The sequence below is a fragment of the Berghia stephanieae genome, chromosome 4, assembly GCF_034508935.2.
Source record: "Berghia stephanieae isolate SIO BIC M18660-M18661 chromosome 4, UCSD_Bste_1.3, whole genome shotgun sequence".
Lineage (NCBI taxonomy): Eukaryota > Metazoa > Mollusca > Gastropoda > Nudibranchia > Aeolidiidae > Berghia > Berghia stephanieae.
Genome location: NC_088363.1, coordinates 50,524,664 through 50,544,192, shown reverse-complemented (window position 1 = coordinate 50,544,192; position 19,529 = coordinate 50,524,664). Strand labels below are relative to the sequence as shown.

General features: G+C 34.4%; 1 protein-coding gene across 2 annotated transcripts in view; it reads left to right on the top strand.

The window, feature by feature from the left end:
- LOC144970762 (uncharacterized) overlaps positions 1-19,529 on the top strand; it is a 184,555-nt gene that overhangs the window by 11,908 nt on the left and 153,118 nt on the right. Inside the window, exon 1 of one of the 2 annotated variants that reach the window (XM_078910758.1) lies at positions 15,210-16,017. The exons of the other annotated variant lie outside the window; for it this stretch is intronic. Coding sequence (XP_078766884.1) covers positions 15,917-16,017 — 101 coding nt within the window. The 5' untranslated portion in view covers positions 15,210-15,916. Of the gene's footprint in view, positions 1-15,209; positions 16,018-19,529 lie in introns of those variants that run through there. 2 annotated transcript variants of the gene reach the window in all.

Sequence of the window (19,529 nt, the reverse complement as noted above, 5' to 3'; positions counted from 1 at the left end):
AAACCTTCTTATGCTTACTACGTGAACCCATTTGTCACTGATTCACTATCTGTCATGGATGCAGAGAAGGACATTGGTGTGATTTTTGACAGGAATTAAACTTCGATGCTCATGTCCATGATTGTATTAATAGGGCAAACAGGAGGATTGGTATTATTCATAGGAGTTTGAGTCAACGGATTAAAGAATAAGCCTGAAATAAATAGAAGGTTTGCAAGTTACTCTTACATCAGTCTGTAAAAAAACAGTTTTATAATTTTTAGATTTGCCAGTTAATTCTGTGCCCGATTATATAAATTTTACATTGGCTGTTCTGAACAATGTTGATCCCCAACCCAATTTTTAAAAAAAAATAATAGATGGTTAATACATTGAACAGTTTGGAATTTAAAACAAAAGACTCCAAATATAATACAAATCACTTCAACAATGCAATCGACAGGGGGTTCCATAACTGAAAGTATGAAATGATAATTATGTATTTAATTGATATTATTTTAGTTGTATATGATGTAAATGGTGTGACAATAGTTATGATCATATTTTTGGAATTTTCGACCTGATCCTTTCACATGGTATTTAAAGTCATAGTTTGATCTAAGCAACCCTTACTACGCTCTTGTTATGGTATAAATGAATTTTGTTTCAAAATTCTTTTTAAAAATTTAGTTCTGATTAAATTTTAAAAGAAGCAAAAATAAAAAACAAGTACTTTAGAAAAATCTCTCTCTCTCTCTCTCTCTCTCTCTCTCCCCCCCTCTCTCTCTCTCTCTCTCTCTCTCTCTCTCTCTCTCTCTCTCCCTCTGTGTGTGTGTATGTGTGAATGTGTGTCTATCTATCCATCTTTCCATCTACCTCTCACACACAACAAACTCAAACACACCCCCCCCCCCTCTCTCTCTCTCTCTCTCCCTGTGTGTGTGTGTGTGTGTGTGTGTGTGTGTGTGTTTGTGCCTTTTTCCATCTCTGTCCATCTGTCTATGCGCATGTCTGTCTGTCCGACAATACCCTCACGACATCCCTCCGCCCCTCTCTTGACTTCTATCCACACTACCTTTGGCCCTGCCCAATCTTTCCCCTCACCTTTGCTCTTAAAGCCAATGCATATTTATTTTGTGCATACCTGTGTGGCGGGTTGAGTGTTATTTTTGTGGGATCGAGTCCAACCGATAGCTCAATGGTCTGGATTCGAACTAGTATGCGCGCTATGGCTCTCGTTACCAGCTGCACCACTCAACCTATATCACAAACGGCTCAGGTTTAATCTAGGGGAGATCAAGAATTGCCTTAGGATCCCTTATAACTTAATTGTATTAATAACAAGTGAGTCAAGACAATAGTAACGCCCAATGCAATAATAACAATTCTATACATAAAGTTTAATTAGATTGTTACAGGAAAAGATAGAAAGAATAAGTATTTATTTAATATCAGGAAGAATAGCTCTAATTGAATGGATCTAATCTATTATATATTTATTTGTTACTTTGATATAATCATATGTGTCTGTGGAAAATACATTTGAAAATGGTATAAGCCCGTTTGGCTTATCTTTATCCCGTCGGCTTGCTTGACTGAGGCAAATGTATCAGCTAGTTCCAGGGTTGGCGCCTGCTTTGCAGAGTTTTCTGGACTTCACAACAGTGTGTTGTAGTTAGGCTGACATCAGGGGTTTACCGCTGTTCAAGGACTGGGATGCAGGGATTCGGCACAACTGAGTGCTCCAACGACACGGAAAAGGACCAGGAAAATGGCCAGGACTCAGGATCAGGACAAGGACCTTCAATTTAAGAGTTAAAACAACAAGGTCTTAGAGCCAATCGAGTTTGTCTTTCGCCACCGAATCGTCCTTGAGCGACACATCATAATAGCCTTTATTTGCCGACAAAGGCAAGGGGAAGCAGTAACTCCATGATAATGGTAGTTGGTATATGGTTTAAACATCAACTGACAGTCGAGCTATCTTACATGATGAGAATTTAACAGGGTTGTGTCCCTGGTATTTCTTTATTTATTTTTATTAATTATAATTGAGGTTATGATGTGTGGCCGGCGATTGGCGGTGGGGTACAGACATTCAAGCAATATGCATATTGAATATAAATGAAATAATAACATAGATCATAAACAACTGTTAACTATAAAATAAGATACATATAGATATAGTTTTGTACAGGTATTCCAACTTACGAACATCCATGGAATAGCACAATTAAAATATATACACAAACTATAATATTAATGCTAGATTAAATTGAATTCACAGTAATATCTCGTTCAACTTTGAATGTTAACCAATAATTCATTTTACCTCCAGCCGAGATAGACAAACTTTTACAAGTTTGAAATTGGAGAGATAGCTCTTTTCTCGTGGGCTTCTTAGCGTGTGTGTGATCAGATTCAGATATGAATTTGGTTTTGTGAAACGAAAATAGCCAATCAGAAGAATTTCCTGTTTTAGATAGCCAATGATATCCAGATGCGTTGGTAAGAAAGAATAACGGATAATTACCGGAGAGACTAGACCTTAATTGTAATTTGAGCTACTCTTGAACGAGACAAGACCTCAGGGCCTAGGGACGTTGGAGACTTGTTTGGGAAAGGTAATTAGCAGGTGGCATGAATACAATGGGCAGACAATTTGAACAGGTAAATAAGCCTTAAGCTGAAAGTGAGTGTTCCGTTATACAATGGAAATGTTTACCACCTAACGACCAACATTTCCGTTAGAAAGATTTGGAGCTTTATTGGAGAAAGACTGTCCATGTTTGGTTATCTTACTGGAGGAGTTAATCAATTATATGTCTCGTCCACTAGGTTTGAAGTGGTTTTGAAACGAGACGCTGACGAATGATAAAGAAATCACGCAGTGAAAGAAAATCGCTCGTCACAACCTGCATCAGGTTATTTGATTGAATTCCTATCAGTGCCATGGACTATGCTCTCTCTCTCTCTCTCTCTCTCTCTCTCTCTCTCTCTCTCTCTATATATATATATATATATATATATATATATATATATATATATATATATATATATATATATATATATACGTTTCAATACGATATCACGTATAGGTGGATTAGACTTAAACAATGTGAATTAGAAAATGCCCTCACTGAAAAGAGTACCTTTGTTTCCTAGGGTTAAAAATAAAATAAATTTCTGCCGTTAAACTGATTTTTTCTGTTCGTTTTTTAAAAATAGTCATAGCACCAAATTGTAATTTCTTATCGTCATTTAAGCTATCTATTGTGTAGGTATACCTGTTCTAAAGGCTTAAATGACGACTGCTCTGTCCTATCTACGAGTCATTTATTTTTAATATTTAGGACTTAGTAAGCCTTATCCAGACCTGCCTACATGGAATTAGGAAACTCGTAGTTTTCAGGGTAGGTAATTACACAGCAGACATAATCTGTTTTAAACATTACAAATTCGTGTTTAAATACATTAAATTAATGCTTTAAACTCCTTAATATACTAGCCCTGGCAACAAAACTTCGTTTCAAAAAGTATATTTAAATTTTTTTAAATTTAGCTTTTATATAGCGCAATATCCTCTAAACGTGCTCGAAACGCCTTACAAGGGGTCCCTGACCAACAAGGGAGCGTTCACATATTACGTCATCAAAAATTTGCCCTTTTTAGACCCCCCCCCCTCCCCCAAGTCATCACTTGTCATCATTGACCTGACCCCCCCCCCCCTCCCCCAACAGATGATGACGTCATCTAATTTAATAAAAACTAAAAGATAACTTTAATTTCACAATATTTATTATTCATTTTTCAAACCATAAACATTGATTATCAACGTTTGATAAAGCACATTCAGACATTTTATTAATTTCAGAAACTGTTGATAATTTATGTTTTACGATACAATGGGGACATAAAATTTAAATTTGCAAAGATAAAATCTAACAAACATTATTTAAATTAGGCTACCTGGTACAGGTGCTATTAAAAAAATTTCAGAAAGTGTAATTTAAAATAGTATAGGAGGCAAATTATTTTATAGCATATAGTCTTTTAGTGGAATGAATTTCTGTTTCAATTTCCAAACATAAAATTAATTGATTCAAAAATGTTTCTGCCTTGGACCTCTGGCAATGTACTATAAATAGTATCATCAATTTCATCTTCATCGTCATCACTTTCTCCCATTTGCTGTTCTTCTTGTATGCCGCATTTTCGTGAATGGTCTTTCATTGCTGTGATCGAGGAGTGATACAATGAACATTTAGGGCAAGTTCGCCTTTTGAGAAGTGATACCCCTTTCCCATCTTGTTTCTTGAGAGATGGGCAATACTCATCATAGCAATTTATGTTTTGATGACATCATCTTGGGTCTGACCCCCCCCCCCCCCTCCCCCATGTCAACACATGTCAACATTTGGTAGACCCCCCCTCCCCCCCTAGCTGATGACGTAATATGTGAACGCTCCCTAACAACACGTAACATGTAGAACGAAACATGACGCCTTATAGGCGATCTTACAAATTTTTTTTCCGACATAGACAACGCCGTAAATGGTCAGATATTCATTTTACACCTGAGAATATGAGTAAAGAGCCTTTTCCAAGGACTCAACTATGCGCTGAGCGAGGCTCGAGCCCAGGACCTTCCGATCCGAGAGCGAGTGTCATACCGCTAGACCACATAGCCGCATTTAATTAAAGATCTTTATATAATTGACAACTAGGATCCGAATATTCGTAGTCTACGAAATGTTCCGTTGTACTGGGCAGGTCTGCTTATTACACTTTTAAACACTTCTATCCAACCCGGCCCAAACACACCAAACTGATCCGACTTTTCCTCAGCTGGGTAGCTACAACTACAACTTCAGCTACCTGCTTCATTAAACATTAATGAGTACTGCCCATTATTGTAAAGTGCCTACCGCATTTGCTGCTGGAATGAAGCTACCCATTAATCCCTTCTACATGACACGTACTGCATTAGTTGCTATCACCACCATCACTACTGCAACCATCATCATCGTCATCATCATCATCATCATCATCATCATCATCATCATCAACAACAACTCCGCCATCAACTCAGCCACGAAATTTAAAAACAAAAACAACAACAACAACAACAACAACAACAATAATAATAACAATAATAATAATAATAATAATAATAATAATAATAATAATAATAATAATAATAATATTAATAATAATAATAATAATAATAATAATAATAATAATAATAATAATAATAATAATAATAATAATAATAATAATAATAATAATAATAATAATAATAATATTTAAAACAACAACTCCAACATCAAAATCACCACCAACAACAACACTAATTATAAGAATACTGTAGCAGCATCAGAACCAACAACAAAACAGCAACAACAAAGATAGCAGCCTCAGCAGCAACAACAGCGACTGTTACAGCATGTCCACAAAACTCACCACCACTAAACTTTAGTAAAAGAATAATGCATATTAAGTAGAAAGCGGTGACGTAGCTTTCTTCGTGGTACTACTTTTACTGCAACTACTACTATTACCACTATTTCTAATAGTAATAAAAGTAGTAGTAGTTGTTGTAGAAGAAGTAGCAGCAGCAGCAGCAGCAGTAGTAGTAGTAGTAGTAGTAGTAGTAGTAGTAGTAGTAGTAGTAGTAGTAGTTGTTGTTGTTGTTGTATTCGTAGTAGTAGTAGTAGTAGTAGTAGTAGTAGTAGTAGTAGTAGTAGTAGTAGTAGTAGTAGTAGTAGTAGTAGTAGTAGTAGTAGTAGTAGTAGTAGTAGTAGTAGTAGTAGTAGTAGTAGTAGTAGTAGTAGTAGTAGCAGCAGCAGCGCGATCACCAACAAGACTATCACCACAAATAATCCTCACTCCAACCACATTCACTAAAATATACCTTTACTATTATTCCAACTACAACAACAAACAAAACCATTATTCCCAAGTCACCAGCACCACCATCACAACTACAACCTTCAGCGCGGCTTGACATTACTGAACTTCGGCCATTAACGAGCATTTTCGCCATTCATGTCACAACGCAGAAACCGTATGTTTATGTCCAATTAAAACCCGGTGTCCATTAAACCGTCTGTCAGATATCACAACAAAGCCATCGATTCATAGCGAAACTGTTACCAAGCATTAAAGGCTTCTTGTTGTCAAAGGAGAGTGTGGCGCGTTTGGTTATGGTTCGTTATAGAGTGAGCTATCGGAAACAAAAATCGTATCAGTACAGTGATTATGATTTCTCTTATACCCTACAGATATTGTCGGCGTGTACAAATTAGCATGTCTGCAAATCGAGCGCAGTTATGGGCTTGATTTAATATTGTTATAATGGGCAATATTTTGCGTTTTGGTTTGAGAGTATTCCAATATATCAATGATCCCATAAAAATTATGGTTATCAGACCTGCAAAGACGCACACGTCGACATTGTCTATCCAGAAATCGATACGGGTCGTATAGATAAACAAACCAGACATAAATAAACAAATAAATAAATAGATAATTGAATAAATAATGCACGTTAGACACAATTCCGTGTTGGACAGGAGTTAATACGCACACAGAACTAAATTACATGTAGTATGAAACGATATACTTTCTAATTTACAATGCAGCCTACTAGACAAGTTCTCCAGTCATTTAAGTACCACTTCTCTCTCTCTCTCTCTCTCTCTCTCTCTCTCTCTCTCTCTCTCTCTCTCTCTCTCTATATATATATATATATTATAATATATATATATATATATATATATATATTACATATATATATATATATATATATATATATATATATATATATATATATAGAAAACCATCTCTCTCTCTGTAGTCATATGTTAATCTACATCCTAGAAAAGCAAGGAACTGTGTCCGGAGTGCCATACAAAAAGACACCCCCCCCCCCCCCCCCCCCCCTCGTTCATTTGTGTAATTCTTTTCAAGCGTCGTTAGATTATTATACTCCAATAGGCTATTATATCTAGCGTTTCTTTAAGATAGTACGATATGCAGTGGAGCCTTAAATACACTATAGCTGTTGGTCTCTTCGTGAAATCGTTTATGTCCGTAATCATGACAAGGAAGATCCTATGAATTGAAAGAAATTCAGTCTTGTCGTTAAAAGTTCAACATATGCAGGTAAACTTGTCATGCTTTTTAAAAATCGGACAATTGAGAAGCATAGTCGAAGTGGGAATGTTGCTCCCGAAAACATGACAAAAAAATAAAGCCCAAATGAAATTGAATTTAATCTCCCATTTATTTTACATTTATCATAAGTATTTTAGGGCAAATTCATCTGCCACTTTGTTGATGAAGATGAAACCTGAAATGTCCTCATAATTAAATTGGAACTTTTTTTTATGACACTCGCTTTCGGATCGAAAGGTCCTGGGTCCTGCGCATACTTGAGTCCTTGGAAAAGGCTCTTTTTCACATTATCTCACCGTATTCAGGTGTAAAATGAGTACCTGGCCGTTAACAGCGTTGTCTCTGTTGGGAAAAATTGTATTATCGCCCAACAGGCGTCACGTCTCGTTCTACATAGTACGTGCTGCTGTTGGTCAGGGATCCTTTTGAAAAGCGCTTTGAGCACGTTTAGTGGATATTGCTCTATATAAAAGTTCAAGTTTTTTTGGGTTTTTTTTTATGATGACAGCACGAGTAAATATTGTGATCACATATTCATTAGTTGAAAGGCATAGTTTTTTTCGCTATCTTGTTTGCAGAATATTATTTCGACATTGATCTTTGTCTCTTAGTGGAGTTTGTGTGGACACGCTGCCTTAAATTGTCCGTTCCCAAACATGGTCGAAGTAACAATCCGTGTTTCTTTCGTCCCCTCTACGTAAACCAATCTATTGACTATTGCAGTGGCGGTTCTAGCCTATTTATCGTGGTGGGGCAAAGATGATTCGGTCATATATATATATATATATATATATATATATATATATATATATATATATATATATATATATATATATATATTATATATATATATATATATATATATATATATATATATATATATATATATATTTTTTTTTTTTTTTTTTCACCTTAAAAAAAAATATTTCAACCACAAATAATCACACTCACAATGAAATGACAATACCAGTAGATTTTAATTATTCAAAACGTAATCAAAAATGAATCACGAAAGAGAATACAACAACACAAATAAAGCGAAGAGACAAAATGCGACAACACCTTGACAATACAAGTCCATTTCGTTCACTCGAAAAATTAAAGAGATGCTTTAATCCCTCAACGGCGATATTAAAATTTCTGTTCTGGTTTTCAGTAGTACGTAGTAACTTTAAAGTTTCCATCGAGAAGCAACAACAGCGATATGACTCGAGTTTCATTCAGAGCTCAAATTGCATCATTTTTACTGCTCTCTTGGTGGTTAGAATGACTGTGCCGGTGGTGGTAGTGGTTGGAATAGTGGTAGCGGTGGTGGTGGTGGAGGAGGAGGAGGGAGGAAGAGGAGACGGTGAGGCAGGATGTAATTATAGTAGTGGTTTTGGTGGTGCTGTTGGTTAGAATGATAGTTGTGGAGACGATGACGGAAATTATATGATGATGTTGATATTGTTTTATTGCTATTGTAGTACTTGTCGTTAATGTTCTTCTTGTTGTTGTTAATGATGATGATTATGATGACAACGACGATGTCGTCGACAATGTTGATTACCATAAGATATTACAAAGTTTATTCAATCTTTGGCTTTCGCCAATAAATCGTACAATTTGATGACAACATACATGAAAGTGGAAAAAAAATGGTAAATGGAATCAAACAATAAACTGATACCATTAATAACCACAAAAAATACAACAATCGTAAAAACCACTAATACGTTATAATAATAATAATAATAATAATAATAATAATAATAATAATAATAATAATAATAATAATAATAATAATAATAATAATAATAATAATAATAATAATAACAATAATAATATTACCATCATCATTACTACCACCACCATCATTATTACGTTTCCAATCAGTTTTTCTCGTTTTTTAAAAATTTGATACCTATAATAGACGAAAATTCCGGTGATTTTTTTAAAGGGTAGTTAAAATATCTACGATTTTATTAACCCTGAAAACTACGATTTTTATTTTCCTATTTCAAGTAGGCAGGTTGCTATGACAAGTATCAGTTCCATAGTCAAAAAAGACAAACAAAAACAAAGTTTATTTAATCTTAGGCTTTCGCCAATAATTCATACAATACAATTAAGACAAAATAATGCTACCAATCTCTCCTCATGCATTCGTTAGACTATGACAATAACGACCGTGTTATCTTTACTCCTTACCCAACCAACCCCTAGCTTCCCGACTCTTCATCGCGAACTATCTTATGTATGTATTAGCTTCAGGACGGGCAAGTACGGAATCTGCCCACCCTTCCTTTAAACGTATTTATTTCCTCTATAACTTAGAATTCAACTCTCTCTTTTCTCAGAAGAGTATTTCTCGTATACTACTAATTCAATTGTTGAGAAAACCAAAATGGTGGTTGTATTTTATATATTTATTTAGTCGTGACTTTTGAATAAAAGTATTTTGTTTTATTAGAGGGAATACAATAGAATATACATTGTTTTGCAAAAATATTTAGTCTGGCAATAAAAATACAGCGGTAATTACTTTAAGAATTTGAAAAAAAAAAAATTTGTTTAATAATAATAAAAAAAAAACAAAACAAAAAAACAAGAAAATTTAAATAAATGAGTTTTGAGAAGCACTAAAGAAAACGAGAAAAAAAAAAAGAAATAATTTAAACGGATTAAAAATATAAAAACAACACAAGTTAATACTAACTTGATATAATATTAGTAAATTAATAAATTTAATTCAAAATGGAACCTTCCCAATGTCATTACATCAATGGTACCAGCACAAGTAAGGCAATAAATAAGAAAAAGTTCGTTTGCCAAAATCTCTATTTAGTGTTCACTGGTTTTATAAGGTGGGCTCATTTGAATTAGCCCGACCTAGAACTAGAGAGGCCAGACAGCAAACTCGGAGTTCAGCGTCAGGCGACGTGACGATGAGATGACGATGTGGGCGGAGTGGACAGGTTGGGGGGGGGGGGGGGGGATAAAAAGAACAGGAGCGTATCCTGGTTTATGCATTACGGGGTGCATGGTGATTCTCAAACTATCAAAAATACACACAAATTGATTTTAGTACGAAGTATCAAGTTTAAGTACTAACTTTTAAAATTATCTAATTTAAATTAGATTATTTCGGACATGGTAATACAGCATAAAACTTGAAAAAACAGGCTGGTATTTGCCCACCCTGCCCATTATTACCAGCCGTCCCTGGACTATTGATAGATTCTACGTAGTCAGTTCAATTAATTATAACCAGAAATATTGATTTATTGGAATTCCATCATGTGTTAAAGCGAATGAGTAAAATAAAGTTAGCGATGAATTTGATCATTAGACCTGTTGAATTTTTAAAATATTTCGTTTATCACGAGTAGTAAATATCGATTCGTTCTTTTATTAATTCGATTTTAAATGAACCCATTATTGCTATGTATTTATCCATCACATTGTTTTTTGGTGCTCCAATGCAGTGGTTTCAGTATTTGTTTGGATAATTTCAAAAAAAGGTTGTCGGTGATTATGAATGGATTTATTCATCTTTATTCATTAAGACGTAGAGGTGTGGGTATGTAAATAGTGTATGTTTAAAAACAGCAAATTACTGTATGAGGCGTATTAATTCTATGAGGTCATGATGTGAAAATAGTGATATCATTCGTGTACGATGTTATTACTTCGTCAATTAATGAAGACAATAGGCATTTGTTTTTTTAATTTTGATATGAATTCGATGATGTGTCGTTTAATAGACGTCTACACAATTTTATCTTTCTTTTCATCTCGGTGTTCTTGTGTTCTAAGCAGTGTATTTCATTTTGTATTTGGATAATTCGAAGTGACTATTCTCATCCCCCTAGTCTAGGATGCTAGTCTTCATAATAGTAGTCCACAATTGTTGTATGTTTAATCCAAAGGTTGAAATGCAGAAATTTGTTAAGTTTCTTGTCACAAGTTGCACAATTAAAAAAAAATCAATCAAATCCAAATCGCAAAAAGCCGGCGACGTTTTTTTTCGGTAATCCAATCGGCGGCGGGGGGGGGGGGGGGGGGGGGGGGGGGGTGAGAATAGAGGCAGCCTGGATAATTTCAGACAAGTTTATCAGTGAATATTTAATGATTTAATTTTATTCATTTAGCGTAATTGTGTACAGGCTTGATTTGTTATTGGAAGGGGGGGGGGGGGGGGGGGGAGCAGCGGATGTACAAAATCAATAATTGTTTGATTGCACATCACTGGAGATATGAAGCATAGCATTTGTGATCCATTGCCTCAAAGCGGTATTATGTCGGGCGGGATTGATCAGATGTCGGAAAGTGACTTGAAAATTAAAACGATAGGAATATTTATTTATTTACTTATTTTGGTTTTTAGCTTTGTTTCGCTCCTTTACAGACTTGGTTAATTCACTTCAATAAAACAAATTTGTATTATGCAAATGTTTCTGCTTCAAGTTCGAGGAAATAAATAGCGTTAATAAAATTGAATAAAAGCTTCAATTTAATTTACGAAGACATATTATGATGCGGACGTTTAGGGTTTCCCCTTTGTCAACAAAACATATGTTATTTTGACTAAGAGAATAATGTTGCTGCTTGAAGCTCGAAGGAAAAAAATAACGATAAGTATTGAAATGTAACCTCCAATTTATTAAACGAATGAATTCATCGTGTTTTGTTGAAAAATGTGGCAACCCGAAACGTCCACAGTATCTGTCTTCGTTTAATAAATTGGAGCTTTCATTTCAATACTTACCGTTATTTTTTTTTCTTGACAAAGGGGAAACTTGAAATACCCACAATATCTGTCTTCTCTCGTAAATTAAAGTAAAGCTTCTATTCCATTTCATTCTTGTTATTTATTTCAATAAAACAAATAAACTTTTACCTAGTGTAAAATAAATTAAATATTTCGGCAACGAAATCATTGCTCATAATACCCGTTTAAGACGAAGGGTCACATTCGACCTGCACTTATTTGCAGATCTGATAATCCAATTCCTAATGTGCTTATTGTTGTAATGGAAATATTAAAAAAAATGACGCAAAATGTTGTCCATAACTACAATGTGAAACTTGTAGGCCCATAAGTGGGTTCGGGTGTCTGACCTGCGTATATGATGTACACGGCGGTCACATACACCAGTTCATAATATTATTGATTAATGACATCATTCCTTTACTTTTTCGTTTGTCTATCCATCTATGCTTGTTGTTTTTGTTCTGTTTTGTTTTTGTTTTGTTTGGGGTTGTTTGGTTTTTTTTTTTTTTTGGTTTTATTATTGTGTGTGTCGGACATAACTTGTTTCATAGATTCGATTACTCATCGGATTCCAATTCATTAATCATTGAGTTATCGTTAAATTAAAATCAGTATTTATTGTATCGAATGCCTGGAGGTCTTCGGGATATAATAATATAATAATGGTTGTTTTGTTTCAACTCAGGCCTCGGTTCAGTGCATCTGTCTCGTGTGTTGTGTATTGTGATTTCTGTTAAATTCTTACATTTGATTGAAATTGATACGATCTCTCTCTCTCTCTCTCTCTCTCTCTCTCTCTCTCTCTCTCTCTCTCTCTCTCTCTCTCTCTCTCTCTCTCACACACACACATACACACACTCTCTCTCTCACTCTTTCTCTCTCTCTCTCTCTATCTCTCTCTGTCTGTCTGTCTGTCTCTCTCTCTCTCTCCCTACATATTCATGCATGCATACATACATACAAACTGACACACACACACACACACACACACACACACACACTAATAAAAAGTTCGTAAGAAGCCATCGGTACCAAAGTAGCACCACAGATGAAGCGTAAACCGGATTGTTTCTCGAATCCCTATTTGACGGACGGCTTCTCAACACCCCAATGAGCAGATTAGGCCGGCGGTTCATGCTTTGGCTAAGGACCACAGACTACTTACATGGCAATACCGGAGTATTACGATAAACCGCTGTTTCGTCATCCTTAACAATAGTCGTAACTGCATTTTTCATGAATTTCAGAAAAATGAGAAAAACACCATCGACATAATCCATGAGTATTAATTTATGAATTTAATTAATTAATTAAAATTTAATTTAATTAATTAATTAATTAATTGCCTGACGAGTAGAAAATATTGAAATTTTTAAATGCATTTCTTACTCTTTGATACAGGAGGGACATAGTAAGAAACGTTTTAACTAGAAAATAACCATAGAAATAATGAATCCAAATATATCAATTTGCTTTGAAATTCGTCGCTCTTTTATTCTAAAAAGGGGACCTAAGTCAATCATTTTAGGCCTTAGAGAGTACATAATTTTTGGTGCTTTAACTGTTCATTTTAAAAATGCGTCTCCTATGCTGTTGATAATCTCACATGTTGACAGAATTTAAAACATTCAATGAAAATGCTTAAATCAACAATCTTCAATTTTGGAGAGTTATCTCAATTTGATTTTGAATTGTAATTTCTAATGCATATGTCTCAGTTTCATGTAATGACAGATGTATCTTCTGAACGTTAATAATTCCTTAGAGCAAGAGTGGGTATCCAAATACATTAATATATAGATTAAAATGGTTTTGGAATGCAGACATTATATCATGTGCTCGAAAAAGTGCAATATTTTTCTTTGAGTTCTCTTCTAAAATACCCAATTGTTTGACTTAACCCCTTCGGGGCGTTGTCCGCCCAGGCATGTTATTGGCGTTTTATGGTAGACCAATGCCTTCTCGTCATAACCACACCAATACCGAAAGGATCAAAACAGCGAGGCAAATTAATAAAAGAGTCTAAAGTGTTCCATTGCTAGTTTGTAGTCAATAGATTATTTCTGGTTCTAGTGTTTGTTTATAATGGCCGGTCAAATCGGGAAAGAATAAATATTTATTGTGCCTCCCTCCGACGTGGGGGATCATTTTTACGATTTCTATACGGATTTACAGCGGGATATTTTTTAATCTTGTGACTAGACTATTATTTTTTCTATTATTTATTTATTATTTTTATCATTTAAAATCATATATGTGTGACTATACCCTTTGTTCCATTGTGAATATGAGATCTATAGTGGTATTTATACACTGTAAAAAAAAATAGGATGTAATTGTTTAAAAAGTTGTACTGGAATGTTTTCGAGAGTCGATAGTATCATAAATCGGGTTTTAATTTCGATTGGCTAATTTTATGGCTATTGTTGATTTTACTGCGTGCCGAGCACGAACAATGTGTTAAGTCAGACATGCTAAAAATCAAAATATGCCAAAGCACGTTTTGATAGCCTATAAAGATAAAAATATTTGAGACTAGCGAACTTATGTTTTGATTTGGTCTGGTTAGATGGGTGGCTTTAAAAAAAAAAGGGATTTAATAACACGATAAACAAGAGGGGAAACAGCAATGTGACTGAAGTATGCTGCCGTTTTTATTAAAGAACACAGTAGGTATGCCCTTTTTGTTTAACATTGCATATAGATACTGTGTTTTTAAAAACAACGGCAGAATGGCTCGAAAACAAATAGGCCAACTTGCATGTTTAAAAGTTGGAGAGGATAATATGACCAAATGTGTCGCAAGAATGATCGAGTTATCGTCATCATCATCATTGTGCGGCTATGTGGTCTTATGGTATGACACTCGCTTTCGGATCGGAAAGTCCTGAGTTCGAGCCTCGCTCGGCGCATAGTTGAGTTCTTGGAGAAAGCTCTTTACTCACATTCTTTCACCGTACTCATGTGTAACATAAGTACCTGGCCGTTAACAGCTTTGTCTCTGTCCGAAAAAAAATTGTAATATCGCCTTTCAGGCGTCGTCATGTCCCGTCCTAAATGTTAAATGCTGCTGTTGGGACTCATTGTAAAGCGCACTGAGCACGTTTCGTGAATATTGCGCTATAAAAAAGCTCAAAGCTCAACCATCATCATCATCATCTTCATCGTCGTCGTTGTTGTTATTGTCGTCGTCGTCATAATTTATTATCATCTTTATTAGTATCATTATAAATATTTTTGCCGTTTTTACTTATTTATTTTGACTGATTCATCTATTTATGTTATGGCAACACAGCTAATCTGAATTATGAAAAAAGTGATCACCTGTTCCACAATGTCAAATGAAAGATTGCCGTTATAATCTGGCTGGTTTACATTCGCTCATATTATGACCTAAAAGTGTCGCAAGTGTCGTAGAGCAAGTTATTTTATAAAACAAGAAACACAGAAATTCAAATATTATGTCTGGATAAACAACGTGTTCTGTTTCGTCTGAAAGGAATGAGTTTTATTATAGAATGGAAACTGCCTTCTTTGACATCAATTTCAATAACATTAAGATGACTTTTTGATTTAACTTAAATACAATGTATGCATTCGTGATCATGACTCACGATTGATGGGTGAGAAATAAGAATATGTGTTTAATTAAAATACTCACCTATTCTGCCCGTCATAACAACTTTAAACGTGTTTAGTCTGATGGGGAGAAGTTGGTGAGAAATAATCAATCAACTCTATGGTGGTCTAAAGAAAAAAAGCAATGGCAAATAGCTGAGTGACGTCAAATTCATTAATTCTATAGAATTGGAATAGCATCAATTTTAACAAAGTCATAATGTATTACAAACAATGACGTCACATTCATTAATCCAATAGAGTTGGAATGACATCATTTTGTGACCAAGTCATAATGACTTACAAACAATGACGTCAAATTAATTAATTCTATAGAATTGGAATGGCATCAATTTGTAACAAAGCCATAATGTCTTACAAACAATGACGTCAAAAAAGAACAAGCTACCGTTTCCTGTAATGGGCACGGCCATGGACATGAGGCTGAGATCAAGCTGGGCAGGTTTGCCATCCTCCAGCTCCAGGTAGGATGTTGTTTTCAAATACCATTTAGTTCATGGTTACTTTTTTTCAGTCTTAAAGAACTTTTTGAGATAAAAAAAGTGAGCTTTTATAAAGGGCAATATCCACTAAATATTATGCTTAACGCGCTGAATTTATAATTAAAATACCATGAAATGGGGGGGGGGGGGGGGGTGTATAATTTTAGAATTAAAGGTGGATATAGTTTCTTGAACTGAACAACCAACCAACCAACCAAACAAACAAAAAGAATAGAAAAAAAAAGAAGTATTATCAACAAGTTCATTAAATAAAAAAGTATACAAATCAAAGTATATTTACGAGGATATGATGCCACATTAAAAGTCGGCAATGTGTAGTCTTGTAAACTTCTTGTTTGTTTGTTTGTTTTATCATTATTTTTTTTGTTGTTGTCTGTTTGTTTTATTCGATTCAAACAATCCCGTCGTATGATAGCTTGTTTCAAACTAGTTCCATTCGGCCCTTTTCTATCCTTCTACTGTCCACTCACTGTCCACTGTCCACTGAGCCCACATCAATGCAAAATGTCATCCAAAACATGGATGCTTGAAAATCCCCATGCAGGTTCTTAAATTGTACTGCCCATTTACTAACCATTTTGGACAAAACCAATATCTCATGGTAGAGTGTGGTACTGGGACCAAAACGACCTTGGTTCGAATCCGGATTAGCCAAATTTGTCCATGCCCCCTCTCCCGCATAAATTCAACCTATTAGTGACTTGGTAGCTGGGTATAGTTTAGATCATGCGGAGAATATTCTCCGTAAACCAACATGGTATTGAAATAGTAGCAAGATATACTTTTTTTTTACTACTTTTACCTCCGCTCACCCCTCTGATTCAATCAATCAATCAATGGACGATTATCGACAGTGACTGTTTTGATCGATGCGAGCATAAAATGGCATTGACGAACAACACATAACCATATGTAACATGGAAATACAACACTCACCTTTTTATTGATACGTCGTGTATAAGGATTGGCCGGATATAAGAACAAACACCTACCGCAGTGTTATGGCTGAACATACTGCTGTCTTTGCCAAAAGAAAGAAAAGAAAAGAAAGAAAGAAAGAAAGAGAGAGAGAAAGAAAGAGAGAGAGAGAGAGAGAGAGAGAGAGAGAGAGAGAGAGAGAGAGAGAGAGAGGGGGGTGGAGTGAGCGAGAGAGGGAGGGTAAAAGTCGCGGGAAGTAGGCAAAGGAATTATTGAGGCTATTAGCCCAATAACAACAACAACAGCAACAACAACAATAACAATAATAATAATAATAATAATAATAATAATATAATAATAATAATAATAATAATAATAATAATAATAATAATAATAATAATAATAATAATAATAATAATTACACACGAGCTTGTTTGTTTCTTGTTTTTATTTTCATTCCTATGTTAATGGACTAATAAAATGAATAGTTTGAGAATAATATGATATTATAATGATCTAATCAAATATCACATACTATTCAAATATAATGTGAGCACTTCTTCTATTCTGGATAGAATGCAACATTGAGTAGTAATATGCTCAGTCTGGCTGAATAAAACGATAAAAATGAAGATGAGATTTTCTATCTTAGTATACTATACTATACTGTACTATTCTAATTATACTCTAATATACTATACTATACAATATACTACACTATCTTTATTATACTGTATTATAACATACTACTATAATATACTATAATGTGTATATAACCCTCCTCCCCCCTCCCACTCTAAACAATAAGAAATAAATGAATAAAATTCCCATATATACTGAATATACTATATTACATTATATTATACTACATTGTACTGTATTGTACTATATTATTATACTATAATATACTATAGTGCTGTACTATACTACTTTATTGTCTTTTAAAAGACCGAGATAACTTAGGCGTTAGCCGCAGCACAGTGTCGCAATGTGAGCAAATAGGGGACACGTTTTTAGCTCGCTCAAGGTAAAAAGCGAGATACCGGAACGGGACCCAAAGCCCTGTATCTCGGGTAGAAGTGCAATGCCTTTTCCACTTGTATTATGTACATTGGGCATCTGACAGACTATGTGCATTTGAGACTTCTTTGAGACTCGTAGTTTTTGGAACGAACAGAGAGATAAAAAAAAAAAAAAAACAACTGGTCAAATACATCATTGTTGAAATAAATGCAGCATGCCAATAATAAAAAATGTAGTCCTTCAGAGCCATGAGTTTCTTTAGCGTGAAGCGGACAGTAGCAATTGCTTGCTATCCTTTGGATAGGACGCTAGTCTATCGCAAAGTACTTTCCGCCAAATCTAACAGACTCAGCTACCCATTCACTGCTGGGTGGATAGGGGGTTCAGAGAAGATAAAAAAACCTCGACTGCACCCGGGATCGATATCGGTCCCTTCGCGTGTGAAGCGAATGCTCTACCAACTGAACTATATAATAGGGACCCCCATGTCAACAATAAGTTAATAAAAAAAGAAACAAGAAGCGTCTTAATTTGAACAAACGTGAGCAATATTTGACCAGTAGTCTTATGACTATTGTTCTTTATGGAACAAGCCGACGTGTACCAAATAAGTACACGTCTTAACAAGCCCATATAAAAATGAATAAAAATGGTTTGCCTCCAGGCTGTTAAGAAAATGTCCTTTTCTCTTTCTTTCTTGAAAAAAACCCCACAAAAACCCAGGTTGTTTGCTTGGAATGAACATTGTTTGTCTTTGAACGGACTATAAAATAATAGTTTGGTCAACCTTGGCTTATTGTATACAAACTATTCTATATAAAATAATTCATTCTCTGTCAACAAGCTCCAAAATATACCAATGTTAACCAGTTAGTGAGTTTTCACTCTCATCCCACAAAAACTCTTTTATATTAAAAAAAAAAAAACAAAATGTAAAAAACCAAGGAGGAGAACTGAATGCCAGGTGAAATCAATCTGGACCATGACTATTTTAAAATTTTAATGAGTTATTTCCCTTCAACCAGGTAACAATTTATGAAGAGGGACTGTTTGAAAAAAGAAACATATTATCGGTACCTACAGTGCATGCACAATTATTACAGGGGGCAGCAAAACCCGAGCGACCAGAAGATGTACTATAATAATAATAATAATAATAATAATAATAATAATAATAATAATAATAATAATAATAATAATAATAATAATAATAATAATAATAATAATAATAATAATAATAATAATATTAATAATAATAATGATGATGATGATGATGATGATGATGATGATGATGATTATGATGATGATGATGATAATAATAATAATAATAATAATAATAATAATAATAATAATAATAATAATAATAATAATAATAATAATAATAATAATAATAATAATAATAATAATAATAATAATGATGATGATGGTTCGACAAATGGATGATGCCAAGTCTGCAAAGATAGATCATCATCAAGCCCTACTGCAACCTCCTCGTGGTGTCGAACGGTAACAGGTCAAGCTGGCCAACTGCA